The sequence below is a fragment of the Myiozetetes cayanensis genome, unplaced genomic scaffold, assembly GCF_022539395.1.
Source record: "Myiozetetes cayanensis isolate MyiCay16 unplaced genomic scaffold, myiCay2020 scf6-25, whole genome shotgun sequence".
Taxonomy (NCBI): Eukaryota; Metazoa; Chordata; class Aves; order Passeriformes; family Tyrannidae; genus Myiozetetes; species Myiozetetes cayanensis.
The window spans coordinates 61,477,172-61,492,218 of NW_026087853.1; the positions used below are offsets into that span (position 1 = coordinate 61,477,172).

Genomic DNA, 15,047 nt, shown 5'->3' on the forward strand with positions numbered 1-15,047 from the left:
CGATCTAGAAAACTTGTCAGTATTTAGTGTCATTGGTGTAAATAGCTACTCCTTTCTGCTGTGTTTTTAAGGTGTTCAGGTAGGAATGTGGCAGGTGAAGCAAACAAAATGATTGCATCAGTCAGGGCTGGAAAGGAGCTAAAAATTTCATAAATGAAATACAAATGCACCACCATGTTCCATCGAGAGAGTCACTGTGTCCTCTGTGTACCTGGGTAACCCTTTTCTGTGACTGGAAACGAGCTTTTCACTGAGAACAGGTTTGGTGTTACAGCTCTGGAGTAGTTGTGAGAGGAGTTTTTTACTCACAGGTTCTGTAATTCCCATCCCCAAACCCATGGTTTTAATGTTAGGAAAGATCCCTGGAGAATCCAGTTTGGCCTTGGAGGTGATGTGGTCCACAGGTTGCAGCTTGGGATTCCTGGAGTTAGCTTGGAAGTGCTAAACAGCTTTAAAAGCAGGCTCTGCTATCAGTATGCATTTTTTTAAGATAAGCCATGTGCTAATGTTGATTATAAACTGCTCTCCAAACCCAGGGCTGGCCTGGGAATGCCTGTTTCAAAAGTCTGCAGTACAGATTACAAAGCACACATGATTTTCCTCTGGGTGTTGCTGTGTGAGAGGGAGAATTACTCAGCAGGTACTGGTTGTGTTTTTCCGGTGTGCAGCAGTCACAGCAATCAAAGCAGTTTGTTCTTTAGTGGTTTTTAGCTTTCTGTGTGATTTGTTGGAAATCTGCACTATTTTCCTGCAGTGACAGGCAGTGTTTAAGGTCAGGTTAAATATTAGCAGACTATATGTGGTTTGTATCTTCTATTTATATGTTGGAGAAGCAGCTGTGCTGAATGATAATATATGGCATTTAAAGACTTTTTTTTTGATTATTTTTGGTAGTAGTGATGTTTTACTGCCCAGCAGTTTTTAGAAAAGGCATATTACACATATTTCATACGTGATGTCATTATTTCTCAACAGCTGGTAATGTGGTGGATATCAGAGGTGCTGTCAGAGTGAACAAATGAGTTTCAAGCATTTCACAATGAAGAACAGAGGGAGAAGTCTGAATTAATTACAGCTCTCTGAGAGTCTCTGTTACTTACTGTGCTCTTATTTCGTTTCTGTTTTCAAAGCCATCGTGGAGCTATGTGGAAATGGGGTAGTGGAGATGACTCTCCATCCAAAACAGTAGTAAGTGCTGAATTACTAGTAATATCTTAAGAATTTAATTGAATTTTTCTCATACTAATCATACTAATATTTGCTCTGTTACAAAGGAGTTGTGTTTGACTAGTTTTGCCCTGACAGTTTTAGGACTCCAGAAGTCAGGTTGTGTTCTTGTTTCTCATCTACTTGGTGTTTAATCTCTCATGCATAACCCAGCTGCTGTATTCCTCTTCCCTCTGCTTATCTTGCCTTGAGGAAGCATCTGTAGGAATTACATAAGCTTTACCCCAAGTGTATTTCTGTGTAGAGCATGCTCAGTATCAATATTTTATTGGCATTTATTTTATTTCCCAACACTGCTGGTTGTCACAACACAAATTCAATGAATGTGGAAATTCAGTTTTAGATACCTGGAATGCTTGCTTTGACGGTTTTGCTGTTATTCAAACTAATATTCCTGAAGCAGTTTTTAAGATTTACAGTTCTACACGAGGATCAAACTTGCTAAAAATGGCCTGTTGTAGGGATGTGTAGTAAATGTAAGTTTTAATATTTCATTTAATAAGATTTGCTGAATTTTTTTAAAAAACCCCCAGAACTCAAGACACCAGCTGCAGGCTTTTTGAGGTTGTGTGCAGCATTTTGTTTGATCCAAGCACAATTAATCCCTGCAGGCTGCAGGCTCCCAGGATGCAGGAAACATGTCTGTGGTGGATTTGACTGAACAGCTGACGAGCACTGAGCAGCTGGTGGCACAGCTAAAGGAGCTTGTCAGGGAGAAGGATGCTGAGCTTCGGAGTAAAGACCTTCAGTTAAAGGTACTGAGCGTGGCTTCTGGCAAAAAGGTTATTTACAAAACGCCTTCAGTCCTTATTCTAATGTTGGTGTAGGTACAAATCTGCTCCAGCAGCTCAAGGAACGCGGTCACAAGGAGCTGTTATGGTTTCTGGACATTGCTGCTTTTTTCCCAGCACGTGTTTGTTTCCTGGATTGAACTAGGAGAAATTTATACCTAATATCTTAAAGACTTTTTTGGGGGTAGTTATTCTTTACTCTGTTTTTTTAAACGCTCCTAAGGTTTGTCTGTTCCTGCAAGAGACTTGTTTTTTCCTTTTTTATAAAATGCCTTCTGTGGTTGTGAACAGCCAAGTGTTAAAATATCGAATTTTCAAAAACTCCACTGTAAATTAAGTAATCTCTTTAAACAAAATGAAATAAGCTTGTATAGTACTATAAAATACTATTAATCAATATTATTACAGAAAGTACAGTATTTTGTCTTTCTTTTTGCATTAAAAAAAATTAATTCTTCTTTTAAAAAAATCAAGCCCAGAACTTGTACAGCTATGAAAAAAATTTGTGTCATAATGCTCTGGATTATTAATAATAAACCATCTGCTGAAAGTTTAAATAACAGAAAGAAAATTTAAATAATGAAAATAAGACATTGCAGTGTCTCATCAGGGGAGAGGTTTTTTCCTTTATCACTTCAGATTTCTCCCTGTCCCTTTTTTTTTTTTTTTTTTTTAATGGAAGCACTGAAGGAAGCAGTTGTCCATGGAGCTAATTTAGTCCTTCATGACTTTGATGTTTGTAGGAGGAGAAGGAATCTGCTGATGCCAAACTTTCCAAGCTGAAGCTGCAGAACAAAGCCAAGGTTGCATCATTAACCTCACAGTTGGAAGAGCTTAAGAAGCAGTTACCAGTATCAGGAGGCTTGGAGGCAAAAGCAGAACCAAAAAAGGTGAGTGTCCTCACATTTTAAACCACATATCATTTCTGTGGGCAGTTTTCTCTGCTGGACTCCACGTGGAACCAAAGTTCTCATTAGGATCAGGGTGCTGTCAATTCATCTGTGTTGTTATTTAGTAGTTTAATTTTTTATAGACATTTGTGCATTCCTTTCAAGTTGTTTTAGTAAAAAAAAAAAAATTCTTAGTGATCTTCATCTTATTAGCAGCTCAGAGTTTTAACACATGTGAATCAGGAAGGAAGGATTTTGAGAAGAAATGAAAACCTAACTTATTCCTTAGGAAATGGAAAATTGTCCTTGGTAGCAAAATGTAAATTTAGTGTTGGAATGTCTCATTTAAGTGACAGGTGTTTTACTGTTAACAGAGATCTGTTTGCAGTAGCACAGTTGTGCAAGTAGACTTTTACTTCTTCAAATTTAGCATATTTGGACTTCATACAGCTGCTAAAATAACTTTAGTGAGGCTTTGGTATTTTTAGGGCTTTTTTTTTTTTTAAAGGAGTGCTGAAAGGGAACAACAACAGATTGTTGCAGTTCCTAATTGTCCTCAAAACGTGCAGTGCAATTATTTATGATTCTGATCTATTTTGCTAATAAAACATGCTTAGCAGTTGCTCTTGATAACATAATAATAATAATAGTGTTTATAACCCAGCAGTTACACCTATGGAAATTACTCATCAATAATTATCATTAATAATTTAAATACAGAGACTTTTACGAGCTTAATACAAATTCTATGCCCTGTGTGTCCAGCTCCTACATGGAATATATAAGAGAACTGAAACACAAACCATGAGTAAAGCCCACTTTTTCTCACTAATATCATCTGAGTAGGTAGAGGTACAGAAACCAGGTGTTACCTGTTCATGGAAAGCAGCTGGGTTTTTCCTATTAATGGAATGCAGACCTCCCTGTTTGTTTTTCAGGCATCAAAAGATGGTGACCAGGAAAATGCTGCAGCAAATCGTGGGAAAATACTAGTGCTGAGAAGGAGAATTGAAGAACTGGAATCCCAGATCACACAAAAAAATGAGGAGTTACAAAAAAAGGTGGTGTTTTACATGATGCCAAGCGTGTGGCTTTCCACATTTGTGTATAGGATTATGTTTAAATATATTTGTTGAAATATGTAGTTAATCCTATGTTGCTAAACACATATTCTGAGAGTTCTCTGTTGAGGACAGGAGTTTATATGCTACAACTTCCCTGAGCAAATGGAGTGGGAATTCTGTCATTTTGCCTTCAGTGAGTGGTGACTCCTAAATGAATAGAATAGGATACAGAAAGATGAACTTTGTGGGTATTTAAATCTTGTATTTTGAACAAAAATGCTGCCTTGCTTCAGTTTTTCTTGTTGCAAAAATGAGTCACAGCACAAAGCAATGTAGGCAAGGGCTGATTCCATGTGTTCTGTGGCCATGACTGTGCTCTGGGGAAGGTGGCAGGAGTGTGAGTGTTGCAGAGAAAAACGTTCCCTAAGTAAAGATGGCACTTCAGATTGAGCCAGCTACACATCTGACTAATTTCTGAGTACCCTAATGCAGGCAGGAAGGAAATAAATGCAAAGGAAGTAAATGACAAAGCCGTCAGTAAAGCTGTGCTGTGGCTGGAGGCGGAGATCTCGAGCAGTGTTTTCCCTTGCAGAGTGCTGAGCTGGAGGCCCAGCGCTGCCGTGGGGCTGAGATGGACTCCATGCTGGCAGAGAAGGAGAAGAGGTTGGCTGAAAGGGATGCTTACATCATGGATTTGCAGATGGCCTTTGGCTCCAGTGGGGCTGCCAATGAAATGCCCCTGCCCAGTGAAGAACTGAAGGTATAGCAGCACCTCAGATAGAAACTCTCCATAGAGGTTTCAAGGGAGCAGTGAATTCTGATGCCTCTCTGAAGCACAAATCCTCTGCAGTTAATTCATGTGAATACAAATTCTTCACTGATTATTTTCATTTATATGTATTTACTTATATTTTCATTTATCTTTATTGTCATTACCACTTGCACCAATTCGTAGCAACTTCAGAATCTGCTGAGAAGTTTAATTCCAATTAAAACCCAACTTCAGTTTTGAGTTTAATGTTGCTCTAACTGAGGGAAGGGCTTCATGAGGGCTATATCTTTTTTTTTTTTGGTGTCTATTCTGCTAATTGTCTTCTGGTTTGCAATTTGAAGAATCAGCTGGCAGCTAAAGAGTCATCACTGCAGAGCATGGAGATTCTCGTTCATAACCTTACCAAGAAGGTTGGAGACAGTGAAGAAAAGTGTAGCTTGTTCCAGGAACAGATTGAGAGCCTTAAAAATATTCAAAGCAAGGAGAGAGAGTGTTTCCAAGGAAGAGAAGCCACATATATGAAAAATGTAAGTAAACATACTGTAAAAATATTGATTATTTTTTGTGAGAGAAGTTGTGTCTTGGCTGTAGTGTTTAGGGAATGGTGTTTTTCATTCTGGATGATTTTTGAGTAATGATCTATATAGTGTTTATTATTTATTATTTAACAATTTCAGCTGAAATTGTTAAATAATACTTAAAAAAAAAGTGGAGCTAGGGAGAATGTTACCCACTCCTTGATGTTACCAGGCTCTTCCACCTCCTTTGGAAGTTAAATCTCAGATTGTAATGTGATATGTGTGTTTTCTCAGCATTTGAGTTGTACCACATATGAAATTACTCATCTCAGTGTTTCCCACTTCACTGGATGTCTGAGTTTATTTTATGTGTTACAAAAATGTTACCTTTGATCCTGAACAAACCACACCTGTTCAGCAGCACACAGGGAGTTAGTTGGGATCCAGGGGAGAGAGGAAAAGACAGCTGGGGCTGTAAAAGTCCTTTTGGGGAGCAAATTTGGGTAGGACATAGGTGAATTTATTCAAAATGTCATCAGCAAGATTCCAAAAGTTAGATCCAGTTCTTATAAAAATGATAAGAGGACTAAAAAACACCTTGGAGGTAGAAAACATATTTCTGAGGAGCACACAGATGATTTTCAAAGCTGCCATTTGGGCTTAATTGATAGAAAGATGTTAGAAATTAACATAATATTTGACTAATTAGTATATTTACTGTTAACTGGAAGTAATATTTAGACTTACATGGAATCCATTATCTTGCAGTGCCTTTAGTTAGGCAATCCAGTATACTTTTACTTACAAAAAGTACTTATAAAAATTTACTTTTAAAAGTTTGCTTACACCTTTGTGGTCTGGTTTCATATTTACTTTCTTTGTGGTTTTAGGTACGTGTGCTTCAAAATATCATCCAGGAGAAGGAAAAGGAGCTGGAAGCACAAAGAGAAAAGCACGAGCAGGAGCTCTTTAGATTAGCTGCTAAATCTGATGCAAGTGCTGACCTGGAACAGGTTTGTTGCTTTGGAAACTCAGTAGCTTGAATTTGGAATCACAGAATTACTGAACTGTGACACAGGTCAGATGTCTGGCTGGGAAGTTAAAAATCAATCTTATTTATTCTCTTCTAAAAGCTTTAACTGCTTTACAGATTGCTTGATTATTTAATTTAATTATTTTTTTCTAGCTCCTAAAGGCCTTGAAACAGAAACTCCATGAAAAGGAGGAGGTCATGCTTGGAAGGACACAGGTGATAGATGTCTTGCAAAAGGAACTGGATGCCAAAGACCAACAATTGAAAGTAAGAAATGGCATAAATGCACAATTAAATTAATCAGTTCAGGCAGTTCTCTGGGAGGCTTTGACTGTTTGCTAATAATGCAGCTGTAGTTATTTAGACATTAATTCCAGTTAGGAGAGTAAAGTCCATAAAGTATAAGGCTGTCAGCTCTCACCCTTACTTTATCTTCATTAAATCTGGGAACTTGCCATGTAGGGAAGACTTGGCTGTCAAAAGTTTTCAGCTTCTCTAGGTAGAGACTGCAATGAGCCCCAAAACAGGCTTTTTGTTCCCACCAGAGAGGGTGTTCTGCTAGTTCTGTGCCTTTCCTTTTGCTGTATTTCTGCTGACTGCAAAAGGAGTAACTAATCAAGGTTCTTTGTGTTTAAGCACCTGCCATGATCTCTGATTTTAACCTCTGAGTGGTGCTGCTTCAGTTCAACAGTGTAGAAAGAGGATTTTGTGGTCTCTCAGCTAAAGCAGGCACGTTATGGCCTGTCTGGAGTGCCAGGTCCAGCACTTCAGCCTTTTTCCTTTTTTCAGTATTTCATAAAACCAAACATTCTTTTTTGTTTCATTTTGACTTATGGGGGAAGTTGCATGTGGTGCACTTAAATAATGATGCCATTTAGATGAAGCTTTTTGAACGTTAGAGCTGAGAAGCTTTTGTAGTAGGACCAAGTTACCAACAGTAGCCCAAAGTTCTGATTGTAATGTATGTAGGAATACTGGTATAATATTTGACAACGCTAGCAAAAATACTTTGTATTTAAATATAAATGGTTTTTTTGTGTTGTGTTTATTTTTTAACAGGAGATTAATGAAAACCTGCAACGTCTTCTGTCTGAAAAAGAAAACCTCCAGTCTAAACTGGATGCTGAGAAACATGTAATGAGAGCCCAATTAAAAGACATGATGGAGAAACATGAGCTTGAAATGACAAAAGTTAAGGAGAAATATAATGCTGAACTGCATGAAATTCAAGAGAAACATGAAACTGAGCTGCAGGAGAAGGATCAGGCCCTGTTTCAGCTTCAGAAACAAGTGGCAGAATTGAGTGGGAGTAGACAGAGTAACTCCAAAGAAGCAAAAGATCTGGAATCGATAACCAAAGAGAAGATGGAGGATTTGGAAGGTACCCTTTTTAAACAGTTGTCAGATGGGAAGGGGTTCTTTACCCCAGGCTGTTGTGTATTGTAGGCCAATTTCCTACGTGTTGCAAGCAGAGCTACGTTAAATGTAGTGGAATATTGTTGCCACACCTCTTCCAGTATCTAGGATCAAGTGCTGTAATCACGAGGGTTAGAGGATCACCAAGACAATCACGAGCTATAAATTTCTCATTACGTTTCTAATTGTTATGTTTTCCTCTAAATGCCTTTTTCTTCTCGAAGTGTATAACTTCCACTTGCTAAAGGAATTAACACAGTTAATATTTCTGCTGTTTTAAATAGTTTAAAATAGTTTAAATAATTTTACTTGTTGTTTTTTAGTACAAGTGAAATTGAGATCAGAAGAGGCCAGCAAGTCTGAAGCAAAGTTTCTGAAGATGAAGGCCTGGTCTAAATCAAGAATCAAACAGCTGGAGGATGAACTAAAAAATGTATGTGTAACTTTGCTTAATATTCCATGTCTGTCTTAAACTACTGTGCTTAGAGATTTGATTGAAGAAAAGTAAAATATGGGATAAATAGAATACTAAAATAATTTACTTGAAGTATATAGGAATTAATGTATAAAAATGTAATGGACAAAAAACGTTGCTGCAAGATGAAGTTTAAACAAAAATAGTACAAACTGATATTACCAGCATTCGAGAGTAAGTTTGTTAGAGCTATTTTATTGCATTTTAAGTATTCCTAAAAAATAAAAATAAGGTTGCATTGACTTCGCTTTTGCTGCATTTGAAAAACTCTGTTTTTTCTTTTAGTTTTCGTCAAAGAATAATGATGTGTCTGCCTTAAACAATCGTCTCTCAGAATTAGAAGTTGAAAATAAAGAACTACAGTCAAAACTGCAATCATTGTATGAAATCAGAACTCACAATGGTAAAAGAAAATCTTCTTTTTCTTTTGCAGTTTATTGAAAGTAAAGAGACAAAAGAATTTTCAGTTTCCAAGTGTACTTTTTTTAAAAAACCAGATTCTGAAGTTACTTCATGCAGCTTTAACCAAGAGCAGACAGTGTTTTAAGTCAGAGTTTCAGCTTGGCTTTGTCTTCCCTAAACCTACCTGTGCCTAATTCCTGTTGCATTCAGGCTTGGGCAGAATAGGTGTAAACTTTTCAGGAAGAGGCATCTTAGGAGGAAAAATGTGACCAAATATACCTGGAATATTTATCAGCACGTATGCAACAACCCTTTGAGAGCAGTGAGTTGCATGTAAATTAAAAATTATCTTTCCTTTTGTAAGGATTGGAGAGGGAATTTTTGCTTAAAACCTCAGGTGGTTTAAAGTAGAGCTCTGTTATTAATATTGCATGTGCTCTGAACTTTTGTTTTCAATATTTCTTTAAAATTTTTATTCATCTTCCATTTAATTTCGTGTCCTAATGAACTAAATTTATGATGTTTTTGTAGAAGAACTGCTGAAAAAGCTGGAGGTCTACGAAGAGCAGCAGAGGAAGCTGCAGGCTGATCTCGATCAAGTTACAAAGAGAGCAGCTTCCCAGGTTAACTTGCACATTGATTTGTATGAGTTACTGACTAATGGTGCTAATTGGACTTTGAAAAGTGTCAGCTGGATTTTGGAGCTGAGAATTAATTTAGTGATAGGTGGAGTTGTCAGTGTCAGTAACTGTTCAGTTGGGTAACAAGATGACAGCTTTTGAATTACTTAAAAAGATTAATTTCTGTCTCCTTTGCCACGTACCTTAAATTACATTTTTCCAAGCAGTTTGCTATTCATTTAGTTATGTTTAACATGAGTCATCAAAGTGTGGCTTTTATTTTGTAGGCAAAACATTTTTGATGTTATATGAAGTGGTGGGGCTTGTTTTTCACATAATCTGTGATAGCAATTATCACTTTCATAGATTTCTTTTATGCAAAGTGGTGCCTTATAATGGTTTATCAGCCTAGAGCATTATTCACACTTGCAGTGGGGTTTGGTAAATATATTTTAATGCACAGTTTTTCTTTTCAGGCCAGTGAATCAGGTAGTGTGGATGAATTGCAGAGTCAGCTCTTGGAATGGCAGGAAAGCGTCCCAGAGTCAGAGGAGTCCCGGGATCAAGTCAGAGAAGAGAAATCTGCCATGGCCTTGAGGATGGCTCAGATTGAGGAGGAGAGAGAAGGTGAATTGCTTTATTTACAGTACAAGAATCACATTTTTATATATATTTACGTGTGTGTGTCTGCTGAGCTTCAGGCTGAATTGATAGCACACCACCATGACTCGTTTCTGTAGTCATGTAATTTGTATAGTTGGTGAAATTGCTTAAATTTGCAATTTCTGCTTTTTCTTGTTTCCTTGAGTTCGTTTTTCATACATTCATCTTTTTTTTCTTAATTTTTATGAGTAGTTGTGCTTGTTGTTTGCCATCCGAGCTGCTGCTCTGTAAGAGTCCTTGAACTGACATCAAAAGCTTACTGTCAGCATATGATAAATAACAAAAATGGTAAAAAACCCCTTTAATAACGAGTTCCCCATTGAAATATTAAAACTGCCTGCCTAGAGCAGCTGGTGAAGGTGTGGGGGACTGTAGTGTTGGTTTGAATTTGATGAATGAAGGTGTTGCTTTAGCAAAATGTGCTTGAGATGGAGTTTCTCTTTAAGAAATTCCTTACTAATTATATTTAGAATATTCTGTAGTCTATTAATAAGTGTCACTTGTATAGACCAGCTGAATAATGTTAACTGGCTGTGGTTGGAGCTAGTTAAAAATATTAAATTACTTACAGAAATAACATTTCAAGTAATGTCAGGTGTTATAGTTTGTTAAATTATGAATTAATCAGGTGATGAGAAACTGAAGCAGTTTCTATTAAAACTTATCAAAATCTGGTTAAATTTCAGGTAGTTCTTACTGCTTTTTCTATGCCAGCCGGGTACTATATTGTATTTTTTGTCCCCTGAGTTAACTGTGGGGATTAATGACAAATTTTAATGCACAGGGCCTACCATCATAATTACTGCAGTTAGTTAATTTGAGCCTTCTCTTTTTAATTGCAAATGGATCATGAAAATGCAAAATAATTGAAGTTCAGTTTGTAAGCACAGAAACGTTTTCAGGATCACGACTCCTTTTTGAGGGATTTTGTCACGTGATGCTTTGGGATTGAAGGAGAGTGATATCCCTCCATTAAACCTACTTGTGGTGCCTCCAGAGCCACACGTGACATTAATAACAGTTGTAAAATTTCCTCTGCCTCAGTCCAGGTTTAATTTTGCATTTTTTTTTCCCCTTGGGATGAGCATGACCTTTCTGTTTCTTTTTTTCCCGCCGTTCCTGGTGAGCCCTCAGCGTCCCTTCCCCCTCCACTCCTCCCTCTGCTGCGATTTGGGCAGCCAGGGACAACAGTTTCCCATCAGTTTTGTGCATGCAGGTTCCTGCAGCAATGGCAATTGTAATGTTCTGCTGCTGATTTCTTCTTTTTTTGACTTTTTTTTGGAGAAAATCGCCAGCAGTACCTTATAAAATTTGCCATTGATGGTATGTGGTTCTTAGCAACACGTTGTAACAAGTGCTGGGTTTTAACTGGAGTTTCTCTTGACTGGCAATACCTGTTTCTTCTTTTGTATTAACCAAATCATCTCCATTTTTCTTTGTGGGAACAGCTGACTCCATATTTATATATTATCCATATTGTATTTCTTGGCTTGCCACAATTGGTTGTGACTAAGAATGAAAATCACTTTAATATTTTTAGCAGTGCTTGAAATCTAGTAATATTTAAAAAAACCACCCACACAAGTCTATTCCCTCCCGTAAATAGCAGAACTTGGCTGCATTAGTGTTAGTTGCCAATAATTTAGGCAATATATAACCCCACTGCTCATACCATCGTGGTCTCTGACAATTTACCATTTATGACAATTGTCTCTCTTGGGCCTGATATGTGGGGAACTGCAAGAGCTTAAAGGATGACAATATTAGTTACATCTATAAATGGGGGGCTTTTTTCCTCTGCAGATCACCAAACATTGTGCTACTTAGCGTGAATAGTGGCACGAGGAAATACAGACACATTATTAGTTAGTTTAGATGCACTGTGGGTCTGAAAAAAGTTATTCTGGAAGATTTTCAGATTTTTTTTAATATAATTGCAAATGAAAAGCTCCCTCCTAATCTCCTGCAAAACATTAGAAAATATATTTACTTACTAATTGTTGTTAAAGTAATGCTCAATTTAATTGGAAATGTTTTAACAATTGTCCAAGTGCTCTAAATCATTCTACAGCTCCAATTTCTAGCCTTTCATTTTCATGTAACAATGCTCATTTTGGTTTTTTCATTATCAGATACTTAGGAGCCTAAATATTTTGGTTCCTAAATGACCGTGTCAAAGAAGGGGGTTAAATTCTTATCTGGGATAATATTTATTCCTTGAACCCTTTCAGTGAGAACTCTCATAAACAGAGGTTTAAGACCTGGGATCAACATTTGGCATTTTTTTACAGCTTTGCAAAAGTACGTATGATGGTGAAAAAAAGTCTACAGCTTGAAAAATAAACAAAGATGTGTAAAAAAAATGCTGATAAACTGACAGTGCAAGAAGCCAAAGTGTAATTGAAATCAGAAGTATAATCCAGTTTATCAACTCCACTTTAAAAGGATCATTATTTTTTTTTCTTTAACTTTTTTCCACTAATCTTTTCTGACAACACATCAGGTGTGTAATTTTGAAATATTGCAGGAAGAATTTGAATCCATCAGGTGTTAGAGAATTGTGTGGTAATGAAATCTGTGGGATAAGTAATCCTTGGACAACTCAGTTCAGAGCAGAGTATTCCCAATGGGCCTGAATCTCCAAATAGTTTCACAAATGCATCAACATAAGGTCTCTGAATTTTGCATGCTGGGAGCACAACTGTGGATTGATGTGGTTAAAATCAAAGCCAAATTTGTAATCATCTAATTCATTTTACTCTAAGTATGGAGCCACCTTCACTTTCCCTTCTTCTCCCTGGCTGTTGTGTTTTGTCTGCTTTGCATGAAATGTCCATTTCCTAATCTGTTCCCCTAAATATGTTTTGTTGTGTCACAAAACAGATGGGAATGTCCTTTAAATGACAAATCATTTCTAACAATGAACAGGATGCGTACCTAAGATTTCATATTCTCAGTTTATTCATTGTGTTTATTTACCAGTGATTCTGTATTTGTCTTAAAAAGAGTGATGTTACTAATTTGTGATCAGGTGATTTGATACCAGTTGGCAGTGTAATATGTGCTTGACTCCCTCAGATTACCTGGCTTTATAGCTCCTACTAAAATCAGAGTTGGAAGGGACACGTCATTTCTATGATTGTTCAGATTATGAAGTCACCAGCTGAAGAAACCGTAGTTTTTATCACACAAATATATTTTAACCTGGTAAATTGAATTGAGGTGGAATTGGCATTTTAATATTTTTTTTGTGTATTTCTCCACTCTCCTGTACTTTCCACTCTCCTGTGTAAAGTCTTCACTTAGAGCTGGTGAAGAAGTGAAGTTAGACTTCAGTTTGCTTCTTCTTAGTGAGATTCTCAGACTTTGTGTTCTCTGTAGCAGAGTTGGAGGGAAATGACAAGGTGAACGCAGCAGATTTTAATCTTTAATCTTGTTCCTGTCAGTCACTCGTAGGGACTTCACCCTGTCCCTGGTCTCTCTCCATGTAGTAGTGTCTGATATAAATGTAAATGCTTTCCTGTGGCACAAAACTGATTGAGGATGACTGGTTCTTTCCTGGCTGCTCCAATCCAGCCATGGTCTCAGGGCAGCAGGAGCTGGAGGAGGAACTGGCCACAGCTCCAGGAATGGGCAGGCTGCAGCAGCCCAGGAGGAAAGGCAACCAGACCAGCAGGAAGCTTCAGGTGGGTGAAAAGAATTAAGTTTATTTTTCCTTGTTCATAAAAATATGGGGAGTGATGTTATTTATGTGGTGCTTTAGACTTCAAAACATCAAAGGCTTTTTTGGGTTAGATACAATCTGTACAAATGTGTTGGTGGAGCTCCACTGAATAATTAGTACCTGTCACTTCATTTAGGTGGATTTCTAGGCAGTTGGTGCTGTAACTTGCACAAAAAATGGTAACTTTTGTTAAAGTTAGGATGTCATTGTCACATCAACATATTGGAAGAATAATTTTATAATTAGTTAACTATAATATCTTTAGAAATCAAGGGACCTGTTAAGGTATCCAAGCACTGTTATCCATTGCCCTCTCAGATGCCTGAGGGTGTTTTTAAAAGCTGGCAGATACCTTAAAAACCCTGTTGGAGACTTGGATTTTCTGGAAATAATAACTGGAAGCTGGGCAAGATACTCCAGTGTCCACAGTAATCTCCTATATTTGTATTTAGGCACTTGAATCACTTGCTGAGTTTTAGGCCTTTTAATTGAAACTGTGCTTTTAGTAACAGAACTATTTTACCCTTGCTGCCTTTCTCCTTTAAATTCAATTTCTTTCTGTGTGTAGGAAGAATACAACTTCGATGGCAAACCGTGTTTTCAGGAGCTGAACGTCACCCTGGACAGCACTGACTCAGCTGAAGGAGAGAACATGGGAGGTTGGTGGCCAGAGTACCCTTCACCCGATGCAGGTGTGACAGCGACTAGACAGTTTATTAAAGCATGCACACAGCATCTGTATTTTGTGTCCACTTTTGTTTTCAAATTCAGCTAACAACCCATTTGTGGTGTATTCTAATCTTTGTGGAATTTTTTTGGCTTGTGTTTTCTCCCGTTTCATTTCCAAGCATGTGCGTGCTGGATGAACTGCCTAGTTCTGCTTCGGAAGCAGTGAATGGATCTGCTGGACACTGGGATTGGCTGAGCCCTGGTGCCCATCAGATATCCTCTGTGGCAAGATCGTGGGGTTTTTTTAAGTTATGAGTCTTGTTCCTGTGAATGTGTTCCCGCTTTATATCACAGTTATGTTGCAAACCAGAATTGCATCCCATTGCCGTTTGCTTTTCATCCGAACCCACAATTCTTGATTTTTAATGCTGATGTTTTTATATCAGTGGTAAAGATTGCAAATACATCTCGTTGCTAAGATGGAATAGGTTCATTAGCAAATTCTGATGCACACCAGTTTATTAATAATTATTTAAGATCTCATCGTTCAAGTTCCTGATTAACTCGGGCTTAAAGTAACATGAGCCACGTAATTGATTGAACCACAATAGTTGTGTCTCAGTATAACAAGAATATTCCTTCCAAGTTCTCTGAGTTCTTGAGCTCTGCAACTCTATTTTGGTTTTTCAACAGTTAAAGGTACTTTTGCCATCTAAATTTGGGGAATGCAGGGCCTGAGGCTTTTCCACTAGAGATGGGTCAGATCTGAGTGTGCCCAGCACT

At 37.5% G+C, this 15,047-nt stretch overlaps 1 protein-coding gene across 4 annotated transcripts in view; it reads left to right on the top strand.

Moving 5' to 3' along the window:
* Positions 1–15,047, top strand: part of LOC126650411 (golgin subfamily B member 1-like) — a 37,530-nt gene that overhangs the window by 2,159 nt on the left and 20,324 nt on the right. Inside the window, exons 2-16 of one of the 4 annotated variants that reach the window (XM_050335190.1) lie at positions 1,131–1,188; positions 1,839–1,982; positions 2,762–2,908; positions 3,826–3,969; positions 4,565–4,732; positions 5,086–5,271; positions 6,153–6,275; positions 6,449–6,562; positions 7,355–7,676; positions 8,035–8,144; positions 8,472–8,589; positions 9,120–9,211; positions 9,685–9,835; positions 13,448–13,557; positions 14,164–14,287. In XM_050335190.1, the coding sequence (XP_050191147.1) occupies positions 1,144–1,188; positions 1,839–1,982; positions 2,762–2,908; positions 3,826–3,969; positions 4,565–4,732; positions 5,086–5,271; positions 6,153–6,275; positions 6,449–6,562; positions 7,355–7,676; positions 8,035–8,144; positions 8,472–8,589; positions 9,120–9,211; positions 9,685–9,835; positions 13,448–13,557; positions 14,164–14,287 (2,098 nt within the window). In that variant the 5' untranslated portion in view covers positions 1,131–1,143. The remainder of the gene's footprint in view (positions 1–1,130; positions 1,189–1,838; positions 1,983–2,761; positions 2,909–3,825; positions 3,970–4,564; positions 4,733–5,085; positions 5,272–6,152; positions 6,276–6,448; positions 6,563–7,354; positions 7,677–8,034; positions 8,145–8,471; positions 8,590–9,119; positions 9,212–9,684; positions 9,836–13,447; positions 13,558–14,163; positions 14,288–15,047) is intronic. The other 3 variants (XM_050335192.1, XM_050335191.1, XM_050335193.1) reach the window with 3 other exon arrangements.